At 38.6% G+C, this 20,727-nt stretch overlaps 1 protein-coding gene across 1 annotated transcript in view; it reads right to left on the bottom strand.

Annotated features, from left to right (window-relative positions):
* Positions 1–20,727, bottom strand: part of CAST (calpastatin) — a 110,657-nt gene that overhangs the window by 78,785 nt on the left and 11,145 nt on the right. Inside the window, exon 2 of the mRNA XM_049769178.1 lies at positions 17,206–17,268. Within this exon, the coding sequence (XP_049625135.1) occupies positions 17,206–17,268 (63 nt within the window). The remainder of the gene's footprint in view (positions 1–17,205; positions 17,269–20,727) is intronic.

The following is a 20,727-nucleotide window of genomic DNA, read 5'->3' as shown; positions in this document are numbered from 1 at the left end:
TTTCTGTATTAAAGATTCTGGAATCTGCATGTCCTACATTGAAGTCATGATGTGGAGTGCCTTCTCGTTTCACCTCACCATGAAAGGGCAATGCAGGAAGCCCTTTCCTGTAAGCAGGTTGTTGTTGTTAAGTTTTCTCAGTGTTAAGGGAAGTCTCTTTTGAGCAGGACGATGTCTGAGCAGTGGTAGGGTCTTCCGTGGTAGAGGATTGCTTCCAGATGATGTTATAGACAAACCTCACAATTAAGGGGCAATACAGCAAGTCCTGTCCAGTAAGCAGGTCTTTGTTCTTGTTGTCTTCTCAGTGTTAAGGGGTGTTTCTTTTGAGTAGATGTCAGAGCAGCTGTAGGGTCTTTCCTGGTACAGGAATGCCACCAGGTGATGTTATATACAACCTTGGATGTTTTGTAAATGTCTTCTGTAGATCAAGGGGTGAATGGAGAATGCCCATTCTTCTGAGGCCTGTGCCATGTCTTTATGTCAATGTTCAGGGTGTAAGGTCTCATTGCACTACAAGATTTGTGTGTTCCCATTCTTATTAGATAAGAACTTATTGGTATGTATAGTATTTTTCCATGTTAGTGTGCCTACGCAAACAAGATATAAAGCCACGTGGTGCTATCAGATATGGGGGGGGCATAAGAACATTTCCAACAAGACCCATGACTTGGTTCAAACATAAGTATTAAACTGAGGGATTCTTTCACACCAAATTCCATATTGAGCAGTTCACAAAGAGAAGATAAAAAACATGGGGGGATCATCACTGTATAAGAAAGTATTTAGCAAAAGTTATAGCCATCAAAGAAAACACCCATAAAATGTTGAAAAGATATGTGTCCTTTTTATGCCTTTAAAAATAGTTGGGTGGGTGTTAACTCTAGGGCACCACTTTGGTCTGTGACTGAGGACTCAACAGTACTTAAGTTAGAAAGGGTATAAAAGGAGTAATGATGATAGGAGTTAAAGAAGTTAAAGAGAAATATGAACTTATGAAGGGGTATGCAAAAGGGCAGAGTACAAAATGGACATTCTGCATACATAAAAACATAATTCAATGATAGTGAGTACTATTAAAGTTTCTTGTGAGAGTACTATTACAGTTTCTTGTGAGAGTACTATTAATGTTTCTTGTGAGAGTACTATTAATGTTTCTTGTGCGATAGCCCCCGCGCGATTTTGAAAATGTAGACTGGACAGAGATTACCAGTGCCAGCCAAACCTCCTCCTGCTAGACTCCCGGCTCCCAGGAAGGAGAGATCCTTCAAGAAGCTGGGAGACCAGAAGCTCAGAGCCCCACCCAGACCCTCCCTAAGGAGCCGCATGGATAGTGGGGGGAAGGCCTAGGGTACCTTCAGGCTCCACCAAGGGACCCAACTCACCGGCTTGCCCAGGCGTGTGGCCCGGGGAAGCCCTGGAGATCTGGAGCAAGGCGGCAGAGGGGTGCTGGGGTTACCCCAAGTCCTGCACCCCCCCTAGGCCTGGCCAAGCAGGCCTCCGGCATGGCGGGGGCCTGCCAAACCTCCTCCTGCTAGACTCCCGGCTCCCAGGAAGGAGAGATCCTTCAAGAAGCTGGGAGACCAGAAGCTCAGAGCCCCACCCAGACCCTCCCTAAGGAGCCGCATGGATAGTGGGGGAAGGCCTAGGGTACCTTCAGGCTCCACCAAGGGACCCAACTCACCGGCTTGCCCAGGCGTGTGGCCCGGGGAAGCCCTCGAGATCTGGAGCAAGGCGGCAGAGGGGTGCTGGGGTTACCCCAAGTCCTGCACCCCCCCTAGGCCTGGCCAAGCAGGCCTCCGGCATGGCGGGGGCCTGCCAAACCTCCTCCTGCTAGACTCCCGGCTCCCAGGAAGAAGTTAATGATTTTTAAAAATGATTTGATTCTACTTTTAAAAATTGAATTGAAGAAATGAATAAAAGCTAAAACTTATATCCTTCAAAGATATTTACCATAGTTTTATGCCATCAAAAAGCTGAAAACAAAACTAAATAATATTAAAGGTATTTGCCATATGCTACTTAAGTGGTCTACTAATTATAGAAAATAGAGTAAGTATGCTTTGACAATAAATTTATTAGCACATCACTATTTGTGGTTTTTTTCCTAAGCATGGACAGAAACTTATTTAGTTTTTACATTAACTGAGATAAAGCTGGTATCTCTCTATTTCATGGGTGAGGGGTAGAATGAGCACATAACTTTTAAAAAGCAGGACCTCTGCTCCCAGCGCTGCTCTATAACCTACATTATTACATCCCAAATAAGGGGTTTATGTAATAGACAAACAACTACAGGAATATCAGGTAGATTTCAAAGCTCACTAAATTTAAACCTATTATTTGTATTTTATATAAAGAAAACTAAAAGTAGAATGCTCATGTTATTTAAAAATATGCTTTGAACAAAAACTAAAATAACATGCTTAGTATGATGGAGGAATGAATGATTTTTCAAAATTTTCTTTGTAGGCTGGAGCAAAAGCAATAGGGTTAGATACCTGAAAATACACATGGTCCCTGAGGAGAGCCATGAGTAAGCCCTGAGCACCACTATGTGTGGTGCTATCCCCAAACCAAAGATAAATAAATAAATAAATAAATAAATACATAAATACATAAATAAATAAAATAAGGTTTCCTTAGGGCCAGAGCAATAGCGCAGCAGTAGGGTGTTTGCTTTGCATGCAGATGATCCAGGACAGACTCAGTTCGATCTCCGGTGTCCCATATGGTTCCCCGAGCCAGGAGCTAGGAGTAACCCTTGAGTGTCACTGGGTGTGGCCCCAAAATCAAAAGAAAAAAGAAAAGAAAGGAATAAAGGTTCCCCCCATTGTGCTTTTTTTTTTTTGTAAAACAAAAACAAACAGAAAGAAAAAGAAAAAAAGGAAAACAATGAGGATATGGCTATTTGAAATATATGAGAAATAACAGTTACAGCTCAAAAGTTCCATAAAAGCAGAGAAAGGCACAGAACTTTTATGTAAAGAAAATTATAACGAAAGGAGCTGAAGCTATAGCACAGCCTTGCATGTGGCTGACCTGGGTTTGATCCCTGCATCCCATATGTTTCCCCAAGAATTGCTAGAGGAGTGCAAAGTCAAAAGTAACCCCTGAGCAATGACAAGTATGGTCCCAAAATAAAACAAACAAAAGATAATAGCAAAAAATTAAACATAAAAACCGAGAATTTCCATCAGCCGAGAAAGGACTCAAACACTCATATCTATGAAGCTCAAACAGTTCTAAACATAATAAATCCAATCAGGTATGATTATAATTAAAGTGTCAACAATTAAGGAGAATATATTAAAATCAATAAGAAGAAAGTAGAGTCCTATACTAGGGTACCTCAAAAGATGATCAACACATCTATTGGTAGAATGTTCACAGACCAGAAAGGAAAGACATGGTCAGGATATAGCTAACAAGCATGGCACGTGCCTTGCATTTGTGATGCCCTGGGTTCCACCCAATGCATCACACACGTATACACATGCACTTGTGGCTAAGTGTGTGTGCATATGTGTGTAAGTGTGCATTTGTACATGCACTGCACACATACAGAGGCATGAAAGAAAAACCCTCCAACCAAGAATCCTCTACTCAATCAAGTTACCATTCATATTTGAAGGAAGAATGAGGAGCTTTCGGACAATAACTGTTTAAGGAATTCATTACTACTGAATTAAGTCTTTCACAATATATTTGTTAAAGTAGTTCTTTAAAAGAGGATGAACATTTATTTTCCTTCTAAGAATAATCAAATAGTACCTTGAAGTTTCTGAAGACAATGCAACAAATAGGACTTCAAAAATATCTTGAGCAAGTATTTGAGTATCTCAGAAAACAAACTGTACCTTTGTATTTATTTAATGCAAAAAAATGTTGTGGATTTGTGTGCATATGCATTTGTTTGCTTAGAAGTCTCATGACCTGACTTGATTCTGGTATAGATTATGATAATCCAGAGAGCCCTGAGCCTTCACACCTGAGCTCTGTAAGGGTGTAAGCCGTGCTTTAGTGGAAAGGAGGTATAAGTTCAGATGCAGAAAAGAGTTTCTGGGCTGCAGAGACTCTGCTCAATTTTGTTCAGGTAAAAATTGGGCAAAAAAAGCTTTTACACCACAGGTAAATTCATCTCTGAAAGTATTTATGAAGTGGGATTAAAAGGCTATCTTGAGCCTAGAGATAGCATAGCAGGACATGGCTAATCTGATCTGGGTTTGATATCCAGCACTACATATGGTTCCCTGAGCATTGCCAGGAGTGAATTCTGAGCACTGTCAGATATGGCCCCTCAAAATACAAAACAAAACAAAACAAAAAACAATAATCATCCACTTCAACCATTTCTGTTTTACTTAGTATGAAAGATTCTTCACCAAAATATTTAGATCAAAAGTAAGAATCCAGACTAGAAAAGAAGTTACACTATTGCTACTGCATAAATTATGATGAGATGTAAGAGGTAGATGCATGACTAGAAAAGACATATTATGTTGCAGAGCTGAAATAAGTTCAGATAGCATCAGCCCTTTTTTTTTTTCCCCATACAAAGATCTGAGGTTTTGGAAGGATGAAAGGAAGGAAGCTGCTCAGAGAAGTTGGCACTGTATGGACTTTGACTGTGTCATCTCTGGTCTGGAGGCAGGACAGATTCAGCACACAGAGTGACTAAAACTCTGAAAATGTCATCTCTGCTAACATTAGGGAACTAAAAGAGAGTTGAAATATCTGAAACAACTGAACTTTGAAGGTAACACTTCAGTAATTTGAGAGCTAGAAGGCTAAGTAGGTAGGAAAGTTATAACAAAATCTATGTATCAACTCTCTCTAAATAACCTGTTCCCAAATTACCAATGCACACGCAGAGTGAAATATTCCAATGAGGAATGGAAGAACAGAGCAGAAATTTAAACTCTATGAAGGGACAGACTTTATAATATGAATGTAAATGTATTAAAACATGAAGAAAAATGAAGAGAAATGTTTCTTGGGCAATAAAGTAGAATCCAGAAAATCAAGACTATAAAATACTGGATTCAATCAAAATTGATATGAAAAAGAATTAAAAATTCTGGACCATCCTTGAAAGGAAAGAAATTCAATATATACTAATGCTGATATGCACTAGATGTTGAATGTAATAATAATAATAACAACAATAATTTGAATTTGTAAAAATACCAAGAATTAATCAGATTTCATAAACATAAAGGCTACCAGTTTGAATAATACTGGCTTTAGGCCAAAAAAATTAGGAAAAAATAAGATACATATTTCTGTACTCTGAATAAAAAAAGTAAAATTAATTTCATCATCTGAACAACAGAAAATATTTTAAATTTACAGATTTTCATACTGATTTGTTTTTTATGGCTTAGATGGCACTATATTCTTTTCTATTTCATACTTGCATATAGATACATCTGAAAATCACTATAAGACTGGTTTGGTCTTATGATGATGAGATAAATTGATGATGAATAAATTGAATTGATTCTAATTATTGTGTTTTTAATCCAGTAATGTCTTATACTTGTAGAACTGTTCAGGAAAAAAAAATCTTTCATCAAAAAATATACTTTGGCACATTTTTTAACAAGCTAATTCTTTTATTTAATAGTCACTCTGTAAAATGGCAAAAAGTATGGTATTTTCACGTGAAAAAAATTTCTGATTGGTAAATAGTATGTAGAAATGACTGCCTTTCAAAAAGATAGGCGAATTCTCCAATCCTAGCAGTTCTAGCATTCTTACTCTTTTTTACAAATATTCCTTTACACTATGGTTGCAAGTGGTCTCCAAATCAGTGTGGTTAACTTCTATTAACAAAAAGTATCAGAGAAGGCTCTCACCAAGGTAATGCAGTAAGTGAACTCTGGGGAACATTAATAGGTCCTTATGAATAAGTCTTGTCATTGATTCATGCTATTATACATAAATGTCAAATATTAATTTAAAATTCCACATAATGGGCCTTTGTAACACAGAGTAGACACTTCAGTGAATTTGCTTTGCTTCTGATCATTCACTGTCCACATATCCCTGCCAGTGGAAGACTTCACGAGTCTTTATGAACTTTGTGGCTGCAAGGACTGAAGTGAGTTAAGAATTCTCTATTCCTTGTGTCTGTGCCTCTATTATGACTTAATTTCCCTCTCTGCCTCTGTCTCCATCAACAAAGAGCAAAGGGTGTACCTACACTTTTTACTCTTTAGGTTCATAGCAATTTGAAAGATATGGTCTTGCTTTATGGCATCTTACATGAAAAGAGGGAAACATACAATGAAAACAGAAGTAGAGAAGAATCAGAAAAGCAAGTTATGAAAAATAACAATAGAAGAAAGAAAACTTGTGGAGCTGACTTTAAGTAAATATCTTAAAACAGGTGATTTTATGAACATCACCAGATGCTAGCTGAAATTGTAGGATCATTGTAGAATATATCACTAAATCACTATGACTCTGGACAGATTGTTTATCAAGTCATTTTCCTTTTTTCATCGAGAATGGAGTGTTATATGGTAAGTATGCTCTTGTATATGCATGAGGCCTCTATCTCTCTTCCACTGCTAAAAAGCTATAGGAAATCTGTACTGTATACCATCATCTTCCTCTCTCATAAGTACTTTTCACTTGTTAGCGAGAATTACATGTTAATAATTCATTTATGGAAAAATAATCCATTATGGAATTATGAATGCCTTAGGAATACTTACAACTTAAAAGAGAAACAACATCATTTAGCTCAGAGCTAAGGAAATTGTTAATGATGGAATATCAGCCATCATCAACAAGTTAACTGGAAAATATTATTAAAAGTTGTCTCTAAACATATCAACTTGATAAGATTGTTATTAAAGTGGTGAGGCCACATGTACCTCCAAACTCTAGTCGTATGTCACTTTTTCATTGTTATTTTTTGTATTCACATCTGTATATAGATTTTGGAGAAAAATATCAGTTTTAATCAGAGCCTCAAAGGACTATGAACTAAATAAATTTAAGAATCTGGGGAGCTATAAAGATAGTACATCATATGGAGTACTTACCTTGCATGTGCTGACCTGGGTTTGAACCCCCACACCCCTTATGGTTACTTGACCCTGCCAAGAGTGATCCTAAAGTACAGTCAGAATAACTCCTGAGCACAACTAGGTGTGGTCCAAAATACAGGGAAAAAAAGAGGAGAGGAAAAGGAGGAGAGGTGACAGAATGGACCAGGGAGGAGTAGAGAGGAGAGGAGGGAAGGATTGGGGAGAAGAGATAAGAGAAGAGAAGAGGAAGGGAGGGGAGGGGAGGGGAGAGGAATAGAGAGGAGGGGAGGGGAAAAGAGAGGAAAAGAGGGGAGAGAAGAGGGGAGGGGAGAGGAGAAGAGGAAGGGAGGGGAGAGGAAGGGAGAGGAGAGAAGAGGAAAGGAGGGGAGAGAAGAGGAAGGGAGGGGAGAGGTAGGGAAAGGAGGGGAGGGGAAAAGAAGGGAAAGCTGAGGAGAGGAAGGGAGAGGAAAGAAGAGGAGGGAAAAGGAAAGAAAGGAGAGAAGAAGAGAAGGGGAAGAGGGGAGAGGAGAAAAGAGGAGGGGAGGGGAGAAGAGAGGAAATGAGAGGAGAGAAGAGGGGAGGGGAGGGGAGAAGAGGAAAGAAGGGGAAAGAAGAGGAAGGGAGGGGAGAGGTAGGGAAAGAAAGGGAGGGGAAAAAAGGGAAAGCTGAGGACAGGAGGCGAGAGGAAAGAAGAGGGGAGAGGAAAGAAGAGGTGTGGAGACGAGAGAAGAGGAAGGGAGAGAAGGGGAGGGGAGGGGGGAGAAGAGGAAGGGAGAGGAGGGGAGGGGAGGAAAAAAGAGAGGAGAGGAGAAAATCTCTAAATTGCATTAGTACCTTAGTACTTAAATCCTTATTTTCTGTCCATATTTAAGGAAGGTACTTCTACTCAAATACATACATACATACATACTATACACTCACATAACACATACACAACACAAATAGCAAAAACACTAGGGAATTTCTAGATATTTTATTGTTTTGATGTGATCATAAGTAGAATTGTTCTCTGTACATTTTTTCACTTAACCAAACAAATGAAGTACATGAGCAGGAGTTGCAAAGAGAAAAAGAAATTCATATGTAAAATGTACTTTTCTTTAAGGTTTAGGTGTACAGAAGCATAATTATGATCATAAATAACCTCTTCCATTATTCTTTGATTATCTAAACTACATTTTCTTTTCCCTCTGATTAGAAGTCCTGCTGTGCAAGCAAAAATCACCAGCTCCATCCCTGGTGCACCATATGCACCAGCTACAATCCTGCCACTAAATGTTCCTGATAGTTTGGTGTAGGGAGCCCCTTAGAACAGACAGAAAACAGCTAAAATGAAGGGCCTTGTGACAGGCACAGAACTTTGAGCAGGCAGCCTTGAGAGTAAATGTAAACTTTTAAGATTTAAGGCTTGTAAGGCACAAAAAGGCAAAAAGAAGAGAGCTATGCTAAAAGCAGGCAGTCTTAAGGAATAAATAAACATTTAAGATTTAAGGCTTGTACAGAAACAAAGAAAGCACAGAATTTTGGTCCTGGGAAACTGAGTCTAAATTATGAGGTCTCTGTCATCTTACATTCCGACCTGCCTGAGATGGGTTTCATTAACAGTACATCCCTGACCTGATGGAGACAGATCCCATTAGCTGTACATTCCATCCTACTTGCTGATGGGTCCTGTTATCTGGACAATATGGTCTGTTCTATGTATATATTTCCTATTGACATATTTATGAGCAGAACTGTGCCCACAAAAAGTATATAAGCCGGGCCTTGAGTTTCAATAAATGGAATTGGATTCGAATTTGGCTGGAATGATTTTCCCACTTTTGTCTGTCTTTGTGTCTTTGCGTTTGTGTGATCTCCCTCCAAGAAAGAATAATCACATCTTAATTGGTGTCCCTGCAGGCAGGGGCACCCACAGTTTGGCGTTAGAGATGTTTTATTTCAGACTGGGGCAATAGCACAGCTTTAGCCTTGCAACCAGGTAACACAGGTTAGATCCTTGGCATCTCTTATGGTCTCCTCATCCAGCCTACCATGAGTGATATCTGAGTGCAGAGCCAAGAGTGATCCCTGAGCACCACCAGGTATGGCCCCCAAACTGAAAATAAAAGATGCCTTATTTTCACTGCTGTATCAAATAATAATTAGTGAGATTACAACTGTTTCTTCCCTACTTTGTTGTTTAAAATAGGTGAGTATGATCATAAACTTGAAACAAATTCCTAGACATGGAATTGGGGGGGGGAGGATAAAGTTTCTTTTTCTTATTCATGATACTTATAAGGAAACAGAGACTCTTATGGCCCCTAGTTAGCCATAAGAATGTAACTGTCCCTTTATGGGTAAAGAAGGCATCAGTTACCCTTTGTAACTGCTGCAGGATGACAGTTGGGCTGAGTGATGTATAAAGCCATAGACTGAAATGCTAGAGAGGGGTGAGGAGACTCTGCCACTGCCACCCCTGCCAGATTGCCCCTGCTGGATAGTCTCTCCAGAATTGCTGGAGAAACTGTTTACTGGACTCCTGGGTCCTGACACTTCTTGCTGAACCTTTTCTATTGGTCCTAACACTAACAATACTGTTTATCATATATAAATATCATTTATATTTTTATTAGAGCAAATTTTTTTTGGTTTTTCGGGCCACACCTGTTTGATGCTCAGGGGTTACTCCTGGCTAAGCACTCAGAAATTGCCCCTGGCTTGGGGGGACCATATGGGACGCCAGGGGATTGAACTGTGGTCCTTCCTTGGCTAGTGCTTCCAAGGCAGACACCTTACCTCTAGCACTACCTCACCAGCCCCAGAGCAAAATTTTTATCATGGCTCTAACATTTATAATCAGTAATATTTGGGGGTTTGTTTTTATGAGTGGAGGGTATCCCATTCAGATGTAACCCCTGGCTGTGCACTTAGGAATCATATGGGATATCAGGGATTAAACCCCGGTTGGCCCCATTCAAGGAAAGTGCTATTTCTCAGGCCCTATTACAGGTAATCACTAAAGACATTTATTAGATCAAAACCGAGTCCCTTAAAAAAACATGTGTGTGACCTAGCACATGATAATTCAAAGGGATAAAGTTAACAAAGCTTTATCTCTGCTGTGACAAGAAATACTTCATTCCATCTTTCTTTTTTTTTTTTTTTTTTTTTTTTTTTTTGTGGTTTTTGGGTCACACCCGGCAGTGCTCAGAGATTATTCCTGGCTCCAGGCTCAGAAATTGTTCCTGGCAGGCACGGGGGACCATATGGGACGCCGGGATTCGAACCGATGACCTCCTGCATGAAAGGCAAACGCCTTACCTCCATGCTATCTCTCCGGCCCCATCTTTCTTTTTTTTTAACAGTCCCACAGCAAGGAATTGCCTTCTTCCCACCACTGGGTGTCTCCTGCACTCTATGTTTAGCAGTAGGTGGATCTCATTACATTTGATAACAATTTCAGAAACCTCTTGTCTTTGTACCTCATAGTAAGAATAAATATTATCTTTTAAATAATTTTAAAGGTTAATTATTAAACCATCTCTCTCCAATTGTTATTAAATAGAGTAAAATAGTAAGTAAAAGACATATATAGCTTAACAGAATGCTGTATTTAAAAGATAAGCAGAAAACGTGATTAACAAGACTATATCACATGCAATCATGCAATTTGCAACAACATGAATGAAATGGAAGATATTATGTTAAATTAAGTAAGCCAGAAGAAGGGTAAATACAGAATTATATTACTGATATGTTGTATTTAGAATAACTGCATGATGATTAACATCATTAAAATGACAATACTCCCCAAAGCATTGTACAGATTTAATGCAATCCCTCTAAGGATACCTATGATGTTCTTCAAAGAAGTATATCAAACACTTCTGAAATTCATTTGGAACAATAAACACTCATGAATAGCGAGAGCATCCCTTGGGAAAAAGAGTATGGGAGGTATCACTTTTCCTAACTTTAAATTGTATTACAAAGCTATAGTCATTAAAAAAGCATGGTATTGGAATAAAGACAGACCCTCAGATCAGTGGAATAGACTTGAGTATTCAGAAAATGTTCCCTAAACATACAATCAATCTTTGATAATGGGGCAAGAAATGCAAAATGGAGCAAGAAAAGCCTCTTCAACAAGTGATGTTGGCACAACTGGTCATTCACTTGCAAAAAAGCAAACTCAGACCTTCATCTAACACCATGCACAAAGGTCAAATGCAAATGGATTAAAGACCTTGATATCAAACCTGAAACTATAAGGGATATTGAACAACATGTAGTAAAAACACTCCATGACATTGAGATAAGGCATCTTCAAGACAGAAATAGCACTCTCCATACAAGTTGAAACATAGATAAACAGATGGAACTATATTAAGCTAAGAAGCTTCTGCACCTCAAAGGAAATAGTGCCTAGGATACAAAAGCCACCCACAGAATGGGAGAAACTATTCACCCAATACCCATCAGACAATGGGCTAATATCTAAGATATGCAAGTTACTGACAGAACTTTACAAGAAAACACATTTAACCCCATCAAAAATGGGGAGAAGAAATGACAGACACTTTGTCAAAGAAGAAATACAAATGATTAAAAAACACATGAAAAATGCTCCACTAATCATCAGGGAGATACAAATCAAAGCAACAATGTGTAACATCTCATGCCACAGAGACTGGCACATATCACAAAGAACAAGGACAATTAATATTGGCAAGGATGTGGGGAGAAAGGAATTCTTATTCATTGCTGGAGGGAATGCCATCTAGTCCAGCCTTTATGGAAAACAATATGGCGATTCCTCAAAAACCTGAAAATTGATCAGCATCCAACAAGATCCAGCTATACCACTCCTAGGGATATACCCTAGGGACACAAAAATGCAATACAAAAATCCCTTCCTCACACCTATATTCATCACAACACTATTTACAGTAGCCAGACTCTGGAAATGGCCAAGATGCCCTTCAACAGATGAATGGCTAAAGAAACTGTGGTATATATACACAATGGAATATTATGCAGTCATCAGGAGATATAAAGTCATAAAATTTTCCTATACATGGATAATCATGGAAACTATGCTGAGTAAAATAAGTCAGAGGGAGAGAGACACACACAGAATAGTCTCACTTATCTATGAGTTTTAAGAAAAATAAAAGACATTATTGTAATATTGCCCAGAGATGAGGGCTGGAAGGACTGACTCACAATATGAAGCTCACCTCAAAGAGGGGTGAGTGTGCTTAGAGAAATGATACACTAACAACTACCATGATAATTTAATGAGTGAGAGAAGTAGAATGCCTGTCGCGAATACAGGCAGGGGGTGTAGGGTGAGAGGGATGGGGAGCATTAGTGGTGGAAATTTTGCACTGGTGAAGGGGGGGGTGTTCTTTTTGTGACTAAACCCAACTACAGTCATGCCTGTAATCACGTTGTTTAAATGAAGAATAAAAAATAACTGTGTGAAGAAACACAATGGTCTAAATAGTAGTTGTCTCAAATACCATAGGCTCCAGAGTATAGGAAGGAGAAGAAAAAAAATTGAGAGGAAGAGAAGAAACACAAATATGAAAGGATGAGGACAGGACCAACCAATCTCAGGTGCATTTGGTAGTGTTAAAAAAAGAACAAAACAAAATATCCAAGCCAAAGGCAACAACAATGGAATCAAGAGACCCAAACTTTAACAATCTAAACTTAAAATGGGGCCATTATTGGCAGGGGAGTGGTAAGTGATGTGCCTGGGGAATATTAGTGGAGGGAGGTCAACACTGGTGGTGAGGTCAGCCCTTATTCACTGTATGTGAATCACAATGGTTTAAATAAAATTAAATAAAAAAGACTATCACAGTAGTATTCTTATCTTAAGGAATAAGTGAAACCAAAATTGGGATTGAATGAGATCATCTTAGCTCCTGATTTCCTATAAGTGGAATGTTTTCTTCAAAACTGGATTGCTAATTTCACATTTCAGAGTAATATATTTCTAGACTGTAATAAAGGCCAAAAATTCTGTTCCTTGAGTTTCAATTAGACAGAGCAGGAACTGGAGGCTTGATTTGTAGAAAAGAGCCCAGGAATGCCAACTAATAATTTTATGTTTATTCTTGTTAATGTGATATTTTCATATATTGATAATTCTATAAATGATGTTGGTAACTCTGTGAGAGTATATGTAATGTATAAATGTGTGTGTACGTGTGTGTGTGTGTGTAATATAATGTATTTAATGTCTGGACACATGCTCAGAAGCTATTCCTGGCCCCAGGGACCATGTGGTATGGTGATGGAAAATTAAGCATGTACATCAACCCTCACAGCTAGCTCGCTGGCTTAAGTTTTTAATAACTTTTTAAGGATCATACTAAAATACAGCTATGAAGAAAATTTAGAAATATATATTACCCTTGTGATTAAAAGAGATGAATGCTACTAAGAGAAAAGAAATAAGAAAGAAATTTTAAACTGTTGGCATCTTTCAATACCCAATCCATGCATCTTAGAAAGATAAGTTAATACTGAGGGAAAGAAAGCCACCAATGGAAATGTAAAGAAACATTTCTTTTCCTTTAATTTTATAATCTAATTATATACACCAATATTATTCTTGATTAGCTTTTAATTTATTTAAAATTGACTCATGAGATCATGACCAGCTTTGTTTTCCTTCTCTTAGAACTATGCTCAAATATGTTGCTAAAGGTTCACACTTTCTTACTGTGGCCAGATGTGTCAGTGAGAATACTTTAAATAGATTTGATTGCAGGTTTGGAAGGCTTTCTGTATCCTGCTGTATTTAAAGATTCTGAGGCTAAATATTTCCATTTTCCTTTTTCCTGTTTCTAGTCTTTTTATTTTTTAAGCCCACACCTGGCAGTGCACAAGGTTAGCTCCTGGCTCTGAGCTCAGAAATTACTCCTGGTAAACTTCGAGGACTATATGGGATTCTGGTGATCAAACCATGGTCAGCTGTGTGCTTGGCAAATGCTCAACCTGCTGTGTTATTACTCTGCCCCCCATTTTTCCTGTCTCTAGTCATTTTATCTTTGACTTGTTATTTCATGCAACTTTGGATCCCAAAATTCCTTGATATTTAAGTAGGACTTAATGAAATCATAATGATTAGTAGAAACAATTCTTATAGATATTTGCTCAGTAAATCCTCAAATTAATATGCCCCTAATGCAATAGGATTAATGACATTTTAGTAGCAAGAGTCTACTAAAATTTTTTTCAGATATTTTATGATTAATTAGCTGTGTTGTAGTGATTTTTTATTTTATATTTTAATTTTATTTTTTCTTTATTGGGCCATAACCGCTGATACTCAAGAATTACTCCTGACTATGCACTCAGAAATCACTCCTGGCTTGGGGGACCATATGGAATGCCAGGGGATCGAACCACAGTCCATCCTAAGTTAGTGCATGCAAGGTAAATGCCCTACTGCTTGTGCCACCATTCTGGCCCAGGAGTCATTTTTTAGAAAAGAAAACTTGATAGCAGGGAAGAAAGGTCTGAAATTCACAGCTGCACTAACTCCATATATTTTCACAAATGATACAATTACAGAGGCTTTTTTTCTAACTCTAATATTTTTTTCCTGGTTATACCACCCCAAAGTCCTCTGTACCCTTTTTCTTGCACATCCAATAAAATACAACAGGAAAAAAGTGCCAAGAAGAAAACAACACAAAAAGCAAATGCTTGGTCTGAATTGGTCTCAGAGCATCTGGTTTTGTCCTTGGAAGCCAAACCAGAATTGTGTATGCCTAGGGACAATGCATTCTTTTGCATTTGAAAGTAGAAGCCAGTTTGAAGATGGTTTACCATAGCCAAGAATAAACTTCTTAATCTTGCTTTTCCTTTAACAGCACCAGAGGCAAGATAATATCTGGGAGAAAGTCAGTAGGGAAATGTTTTCTCTGCTAATACTGAGAAGAGAAAATGAGATGAGAGTACACTGGGCATGTAGTAAATTCATCCTGGACGTAGTTTTATGGCCATAAAGACAAAAACACAACAGTACTTGATGCAAGGTGTTTCCTTGTATTGTCTCTCTAAGGACAACATTTCATCATTGACTGATTTGCATGTAACACAAGCATGAGAGACTCTGCAGACATTTTTGGGGCTTGATTTATGCAGTCATTTCACGCGCAGCCTGCCCACCCTAACATATAGATGTAGGCAGAGTTGTGGCAAAAATTAACACTCTGCTACCTCAGACTGCACGAATCTCAGACAGCACAAAAGCAATGCAGAGCTCTGACTCTCCTTGGCTAATACTGGCTGGAACAGTGGAGAGCATAAAAACAGCCAATTTTTGGCATAGATACAGGAGTTGGAAGTCTGCATTTTTCAGCAGAGTTATAAAACAGTACTGGAATTTCTTGAAGCTGGAATTTCTGAAAGAGAAGAAAAATTCCTTCTTCTTAATTTCCACAGCAAGTTGAAAGTACAACCTGCTTCTACTGACAAGGAACGCTTCATTTCTCCTGGGCTACACTGTAATAGCTCTTTGTCAGTTTTCCCAAGGCTTTTACAAACATGGAAAGAAGGTTACTTATAATGCACGATAGAGAATGACCTACAGTAGAAGCAGCTGTTCTCTAAACCATTAAATCCCATATAAATGATATTAAAACTTTATATATTATGTATTAACATAATGAGTTGGATGATAAGAATTATCCTCTAAGAACTAGCCTACTCTCCCCTAGACCACTACTATAAAAAGATTTCCTTTTGGGGGTAAAATTTAATATTGATTAATATTAACAGAATAGCATGCAGAATTATTGTTCCTGGCTTGGAGAGTAAAGAAACACTATAGTTTTCAAGAAGGAAAATTATCTAATAATCAGGAAGTAAATCATTATATACATTAATTTTCATTCCATGAGTATAGAAAGATTAGTACAAATCTGCTTAAAAGGATATGACCTCAAGGGAATAGAAATAAAGGTTACAGGAACACATAACCTGGCATGTAAAAGGCCCTATGTTTGGACCCTGGGATCACATGGTGCCATAGCACTGCCAACATACCTCTATATTGTAAAAATCAGTGACTAAACATAAAACATGAACTCATTTTACACAGGCTTTGATATATGAAGAACAGTGGAAACTGAGGTATAAACCTAAAGCACAATTTAGAGCAGAGATTTCTGTTGCACGTGGATATTTTAAAACTCTAACAATCAGCCGAAAAGAAAGCCACATTTTGGGCTACAGATTTATGATATATAATTCTTTTAAGCTTTCTAAATTTCTATCTAACTCTCAGGACCTGGCTGTTTTAAAAGCTGGAAATGACACCAGATCCTGTGAACTTTGGTAGGCACCGTTGTGAGACTGAGTGTAGAAGACAGCTAACGGAGGGCCAATTCATATTCAGCATGGTCCTAAGGTCATCCAAAGAGAATGCAGCACTCTTTCTTCACACACAGCAGAAGATGGCACAGTAATGAGAGATATAAACACTCCAAGAAAACACCCAACTTAGGAGGAAAGAGTGTGGCAGGCCAGCTGTAGGCCTTGCAGGGAGAAGGCATAGGCTCCATCTCTCTGAGCCCAAGGGAAAGTATAAAATGTAGAAAAGCCCCTCAATGCCAGAAGGTATGGCCCAAACCAAAAACACACACAAAGAAAACAAACATCTGAAAATGGGGAAATTTTGTTCCACTATTATTTCCACATATCCCACCCAAATAAAAATCGTTCTCACTCTCTTTCCTTTTTGTTTCTGAACTTGAATGACTAGTTAATCCAGGCTATCTATGCCTGCTGCAAAAACATTTCCTTTCCTCTTTCTTTTAGTTTCCCTTTTAAACCTACCATGATCAACATCAAAGCAAATAGAAATGTCATCATCTTTAGGGAATGCAACTTCAATAATCGAGATTTATTTTGAAATAGAAATTGTTTCCAAAATTTTCTTATTCAGGAACACTACTTATCTCCCTTAATTTCAAATTATTTCCATGTATCTTCAAATTAAGCTTCATTTGAATCTAAGTTGGCCAACCTTTCAGCAATAGCTCTGCATTTCCATTTACTTAATGTTTTAAGTCAGAGTTCGTAATTTGAAAGCAAGTCAGAATCCACCATTGTAAAGCAAAAGAAAGTGAAAATCTATATTTTTGTCATTTACCTCATCAGTGCTTTTCTTCTCTCCTGGTTTGGAAGATGATCCACTGGTTTTTTCGTTGACATGCTAAAAATTTTTGAAAAAGAGAAAACAGAGTGTTTAATATAAGGTGATAGAGTATTAATATTAAGTATTAGTATTAAGTATTAGTAACTTAATCCTAAAGGCAAATGCAGAGAATTTAAGAACCAGGTTCTATAATCTTCATCCTAAGAATGTGATAATTCCATGATTCCAGGAATCTGTAAACCTTCATTAAGGTGTAATGAATCAGACACAGTCAGAATGACAATCCCAAGGCGGCATCTTGGCTCCCACTAAATGCGGGTATAATTGAAACTCAGTTGCCTGTGTGGGAAGAATCTGAGTCCTCGTGGATATGGATGTCTGAGGACTGTTCTAAGAATCAGGAAAGCCTCAGGTAGCAAAAACCTGGGGAGGACACAGACTTGCCAGGCCATGACCATCCCTGGGGCTCTCTTGAGCCTCCTAGGCAACACCCACTGAAGCACTGACAAATGCTGGAGCTTTCACCAATGTAGACATAAAAGAGCATGATCACACCTGCAGCTTTGTCTCATCCAGTTCCAGAAATAAAGATTGTTTATACCGAGGATGAATGCAGCAACCTTTATGTGCCACAGAAAAGCTTCCAGTAACCTTAGGCTCATTTGTTTTGAAAACAGAGTAAAATAAATTGAAAAGTTAATTGAACTTTTTTTAGCAATAAAAAATAGTGTATGTTTTTAGAAAAAAAAGGGCACAAAATTTTTTTTTTTACTCAATTCAAACACATTGTGGGATATGCAAAAAACGGGAAACTGGGATTCTAAATCTAAGAAAATAGTAAATTCATCACTGGGGCCAGGATGCTAACTCAGGGATGAGGGTATCAGATATGGGTTTGAACATAGCACCACACAGTACTCCTGGCATCACTGGGTGGAATTTGAAGTCCACAGCATTGCCAGGGTGGACCATGTGGCCCCAGGATCACAGGTACAAGCAGCTCCACATACTCCAGACTTTGCATTCAACTATCAGCAGGAATAAATCACCTGTAGAGGCCCTTGGGGCTACTGAATATGCTGGGGAAGTTCTCACTTAACTCAGAAAAGAACGATCATCCTTGAGTCAAATCTGCTCACATTCAGTAAAGCCAAATTTCAAAATCCCATCCCCTCCTCTAGAGAAGCATCCTATCTTGGACAGGTCAGTGAGATCACAGGAATAGAAAAGAATGACAATAATAAGGATTGATAGTTCCCTATGATGTAGAGACATTTTTATTTGATACCCATATATGACTGGACCTCTAAGGAGCCTAGAGGAAGAGCACAGGGCTCAGTGTAGTCATGAGTTTAAACCCTGAGTCCCAAATGTGTTGAGCATAGTCCTGTCAGCCTTGTGATATAGGGTCAGGTGCTATGAGCAAGTACGTGTTGCAAGTTATGTTGCAAGTCAGCCCCTGAAGAGGTTGACTGATGGAGGGATGGAGGATGAGGCCTTTCTCTTCCAGCTCGGAGCACGCGTCTGCCACCCTGTCTAGCTGACGGTTCTGAGGTGAAACGGCAGATAAACAGCTCGCAGACAGTCAGGCTTGTGGAAATATTAGCTTTATTCGGTGGACAAGACTGAAGTCCAAAGACTCAGCCTCAGTTCCAGCAAAAAGTCCCCCTGCCTTCCACAGACCCTTGTTTTTATCCCCCAGAATCAGGTACCACCCAATGGTGGGATCAGATACCAACCAATGGTGGAAGCAGAATCAGGTACTACCCTAGGGTGGGGGCAGAATGCCAGGTCACATCCTAGGGTAGGGCATAATCATCAATCAGGTTAGGGTCAGTAACATAATAATCCCCTAAAATATTTACATACACAACAATTCCCCCGTTTGTAGTAAACAAACAATATTGTCTACAATTATTAAAGGAAAAACTAGTCAATAATAAAAGAGCGGCTGTTTGCATAAGCGCATCACAGGAAAATGTAAAGAAAAACTTTTTTAATGAATTTTTTATAATTATCTTTATTTAAACACTGTTATTACAAACATGATTATAGTTGTATGATTACAGTCATGTAAAGAACATCCCTCTTCACCAGTGCAACATTCCCACCACCAATTTCCCAGATCTCCCTCCTCCCCACCCCCTACACCTGTACTCGAGACAGGCTTTCTACTTCCCTCATTCATTCACATTGTTATGATAGTTTTCAATGTAGTCATCTCTCCAACTGCACTCATCACTCTATGTGATGAGCTTCATGTCATGAGCTGCCCCTACCAGCCCTCATCTCTCTTGTCTCTGAGATACTGTTAAAAATGTCTTTCATTTTTCTTAAAGCCCATAGATGAGTGAAACCATTCTGCATCTTTCTCTCTCCCTCTGATTTACTTCATTCAGCATAATAGATTCCATGTACATCCATGTATAGGAAAATTTCATGACTTCATCTCTCCTGATGGCTGCATAGTATTCCATTGTGTATATGTACCACAGTTTCCTTAGCCACTCATCTGTTGAAGGGCATCTTGGTTGTTTCCAGAGTCTGGCTATTGTAAATAGCACTGCAATGAATATAGGAGTAAGGAAGGGATTTTTGTATTGTATTTTTGTGTTCCTCGGGTATATTCCTAGGAGTGGTATAGCTGGATTGTATGGAAGCTCAATTAGGTTAGAAAAAAATCTAACCTAAACACAGGGATGGTGTGTGACAGCTAAATCGTTGTTCCCTGCCCCAGAGACCTCAGCAATATTACTGCTGTTAGTGTCTGGAGTATTCTGTTTTTGCTCTGAAGGGGAGTTTATAGTCTGAACCTTATCATTTGTGCTAGCCCGATTTCTAACAAGGCATAATGGAACCCAAAATTTCTTGGGAGGGTTGTCATTTGTAGAAACATAGGCATAACCCCTTCCTCTTAGGAGAAGATATCCAGCTATCCATTTTTCATCCTCCTTGATCCAAATAGGTTTATGGGTTGTTTCTTGTCTCTGAATATCTTCTTTAAAATGTCTTTCCGCTGCAGTGTAACTTTCCCCTTGGGGTAAGTTTAAGTAATTTAGTGTGATAAGAGTCAAAGATAGCAAATCTGTTGGTGGTAAACCTCTTTTTCTATTTTTTTGCAATTGAGTTTTTTTTTTTTTTTTTTTTTTTGTTTTTGGGCCACACCCAGCAGTGCTCAGGAGTTACTCCTGGCTATCTGCTCAGAAATAGCTCCTGGCAGGCACGGGGGACCATATGGGACACCGGGATTCGAACCAACCACCTTTGGTCCTGGATTGGCTGCTTGCAAAGCAAACACCACTGTGCTATCTCTCTGGGCCCTGCAATTGAGTTTTTAAGGTTCTGTGAGTCCTTTCTACAATGGCCTGTCCCCTACAATTGTAAGAAATTCCTTTGAGATGTCTGATCTGCCATTCTTTACAAAAAAATTCAAAAGTTTTGCTAACATAGGCTGGCCTATTATCAGTTTTTATAGAATATGGAATACCCATCACAGAAAAACATTGTAAAAGAAAA

Source organism: Suncus etruscus, chromosome 2, assembly GCF_024139225.1.
Source record: "Suncus etruscus isolate mSunEtr1 chromosome 2, mSunEtr1.pri.cur, whole genome shotgun sequence".
Lineage (NCBI taxonomy): Eukaryota > Metazoa > Chordata > Mammalia > Eulipotyphla > Soricidae > Suncus > Suncus etruscus.
This window is presented reverse-complemented; position numbering and strand designations above follow the sequence as displayed.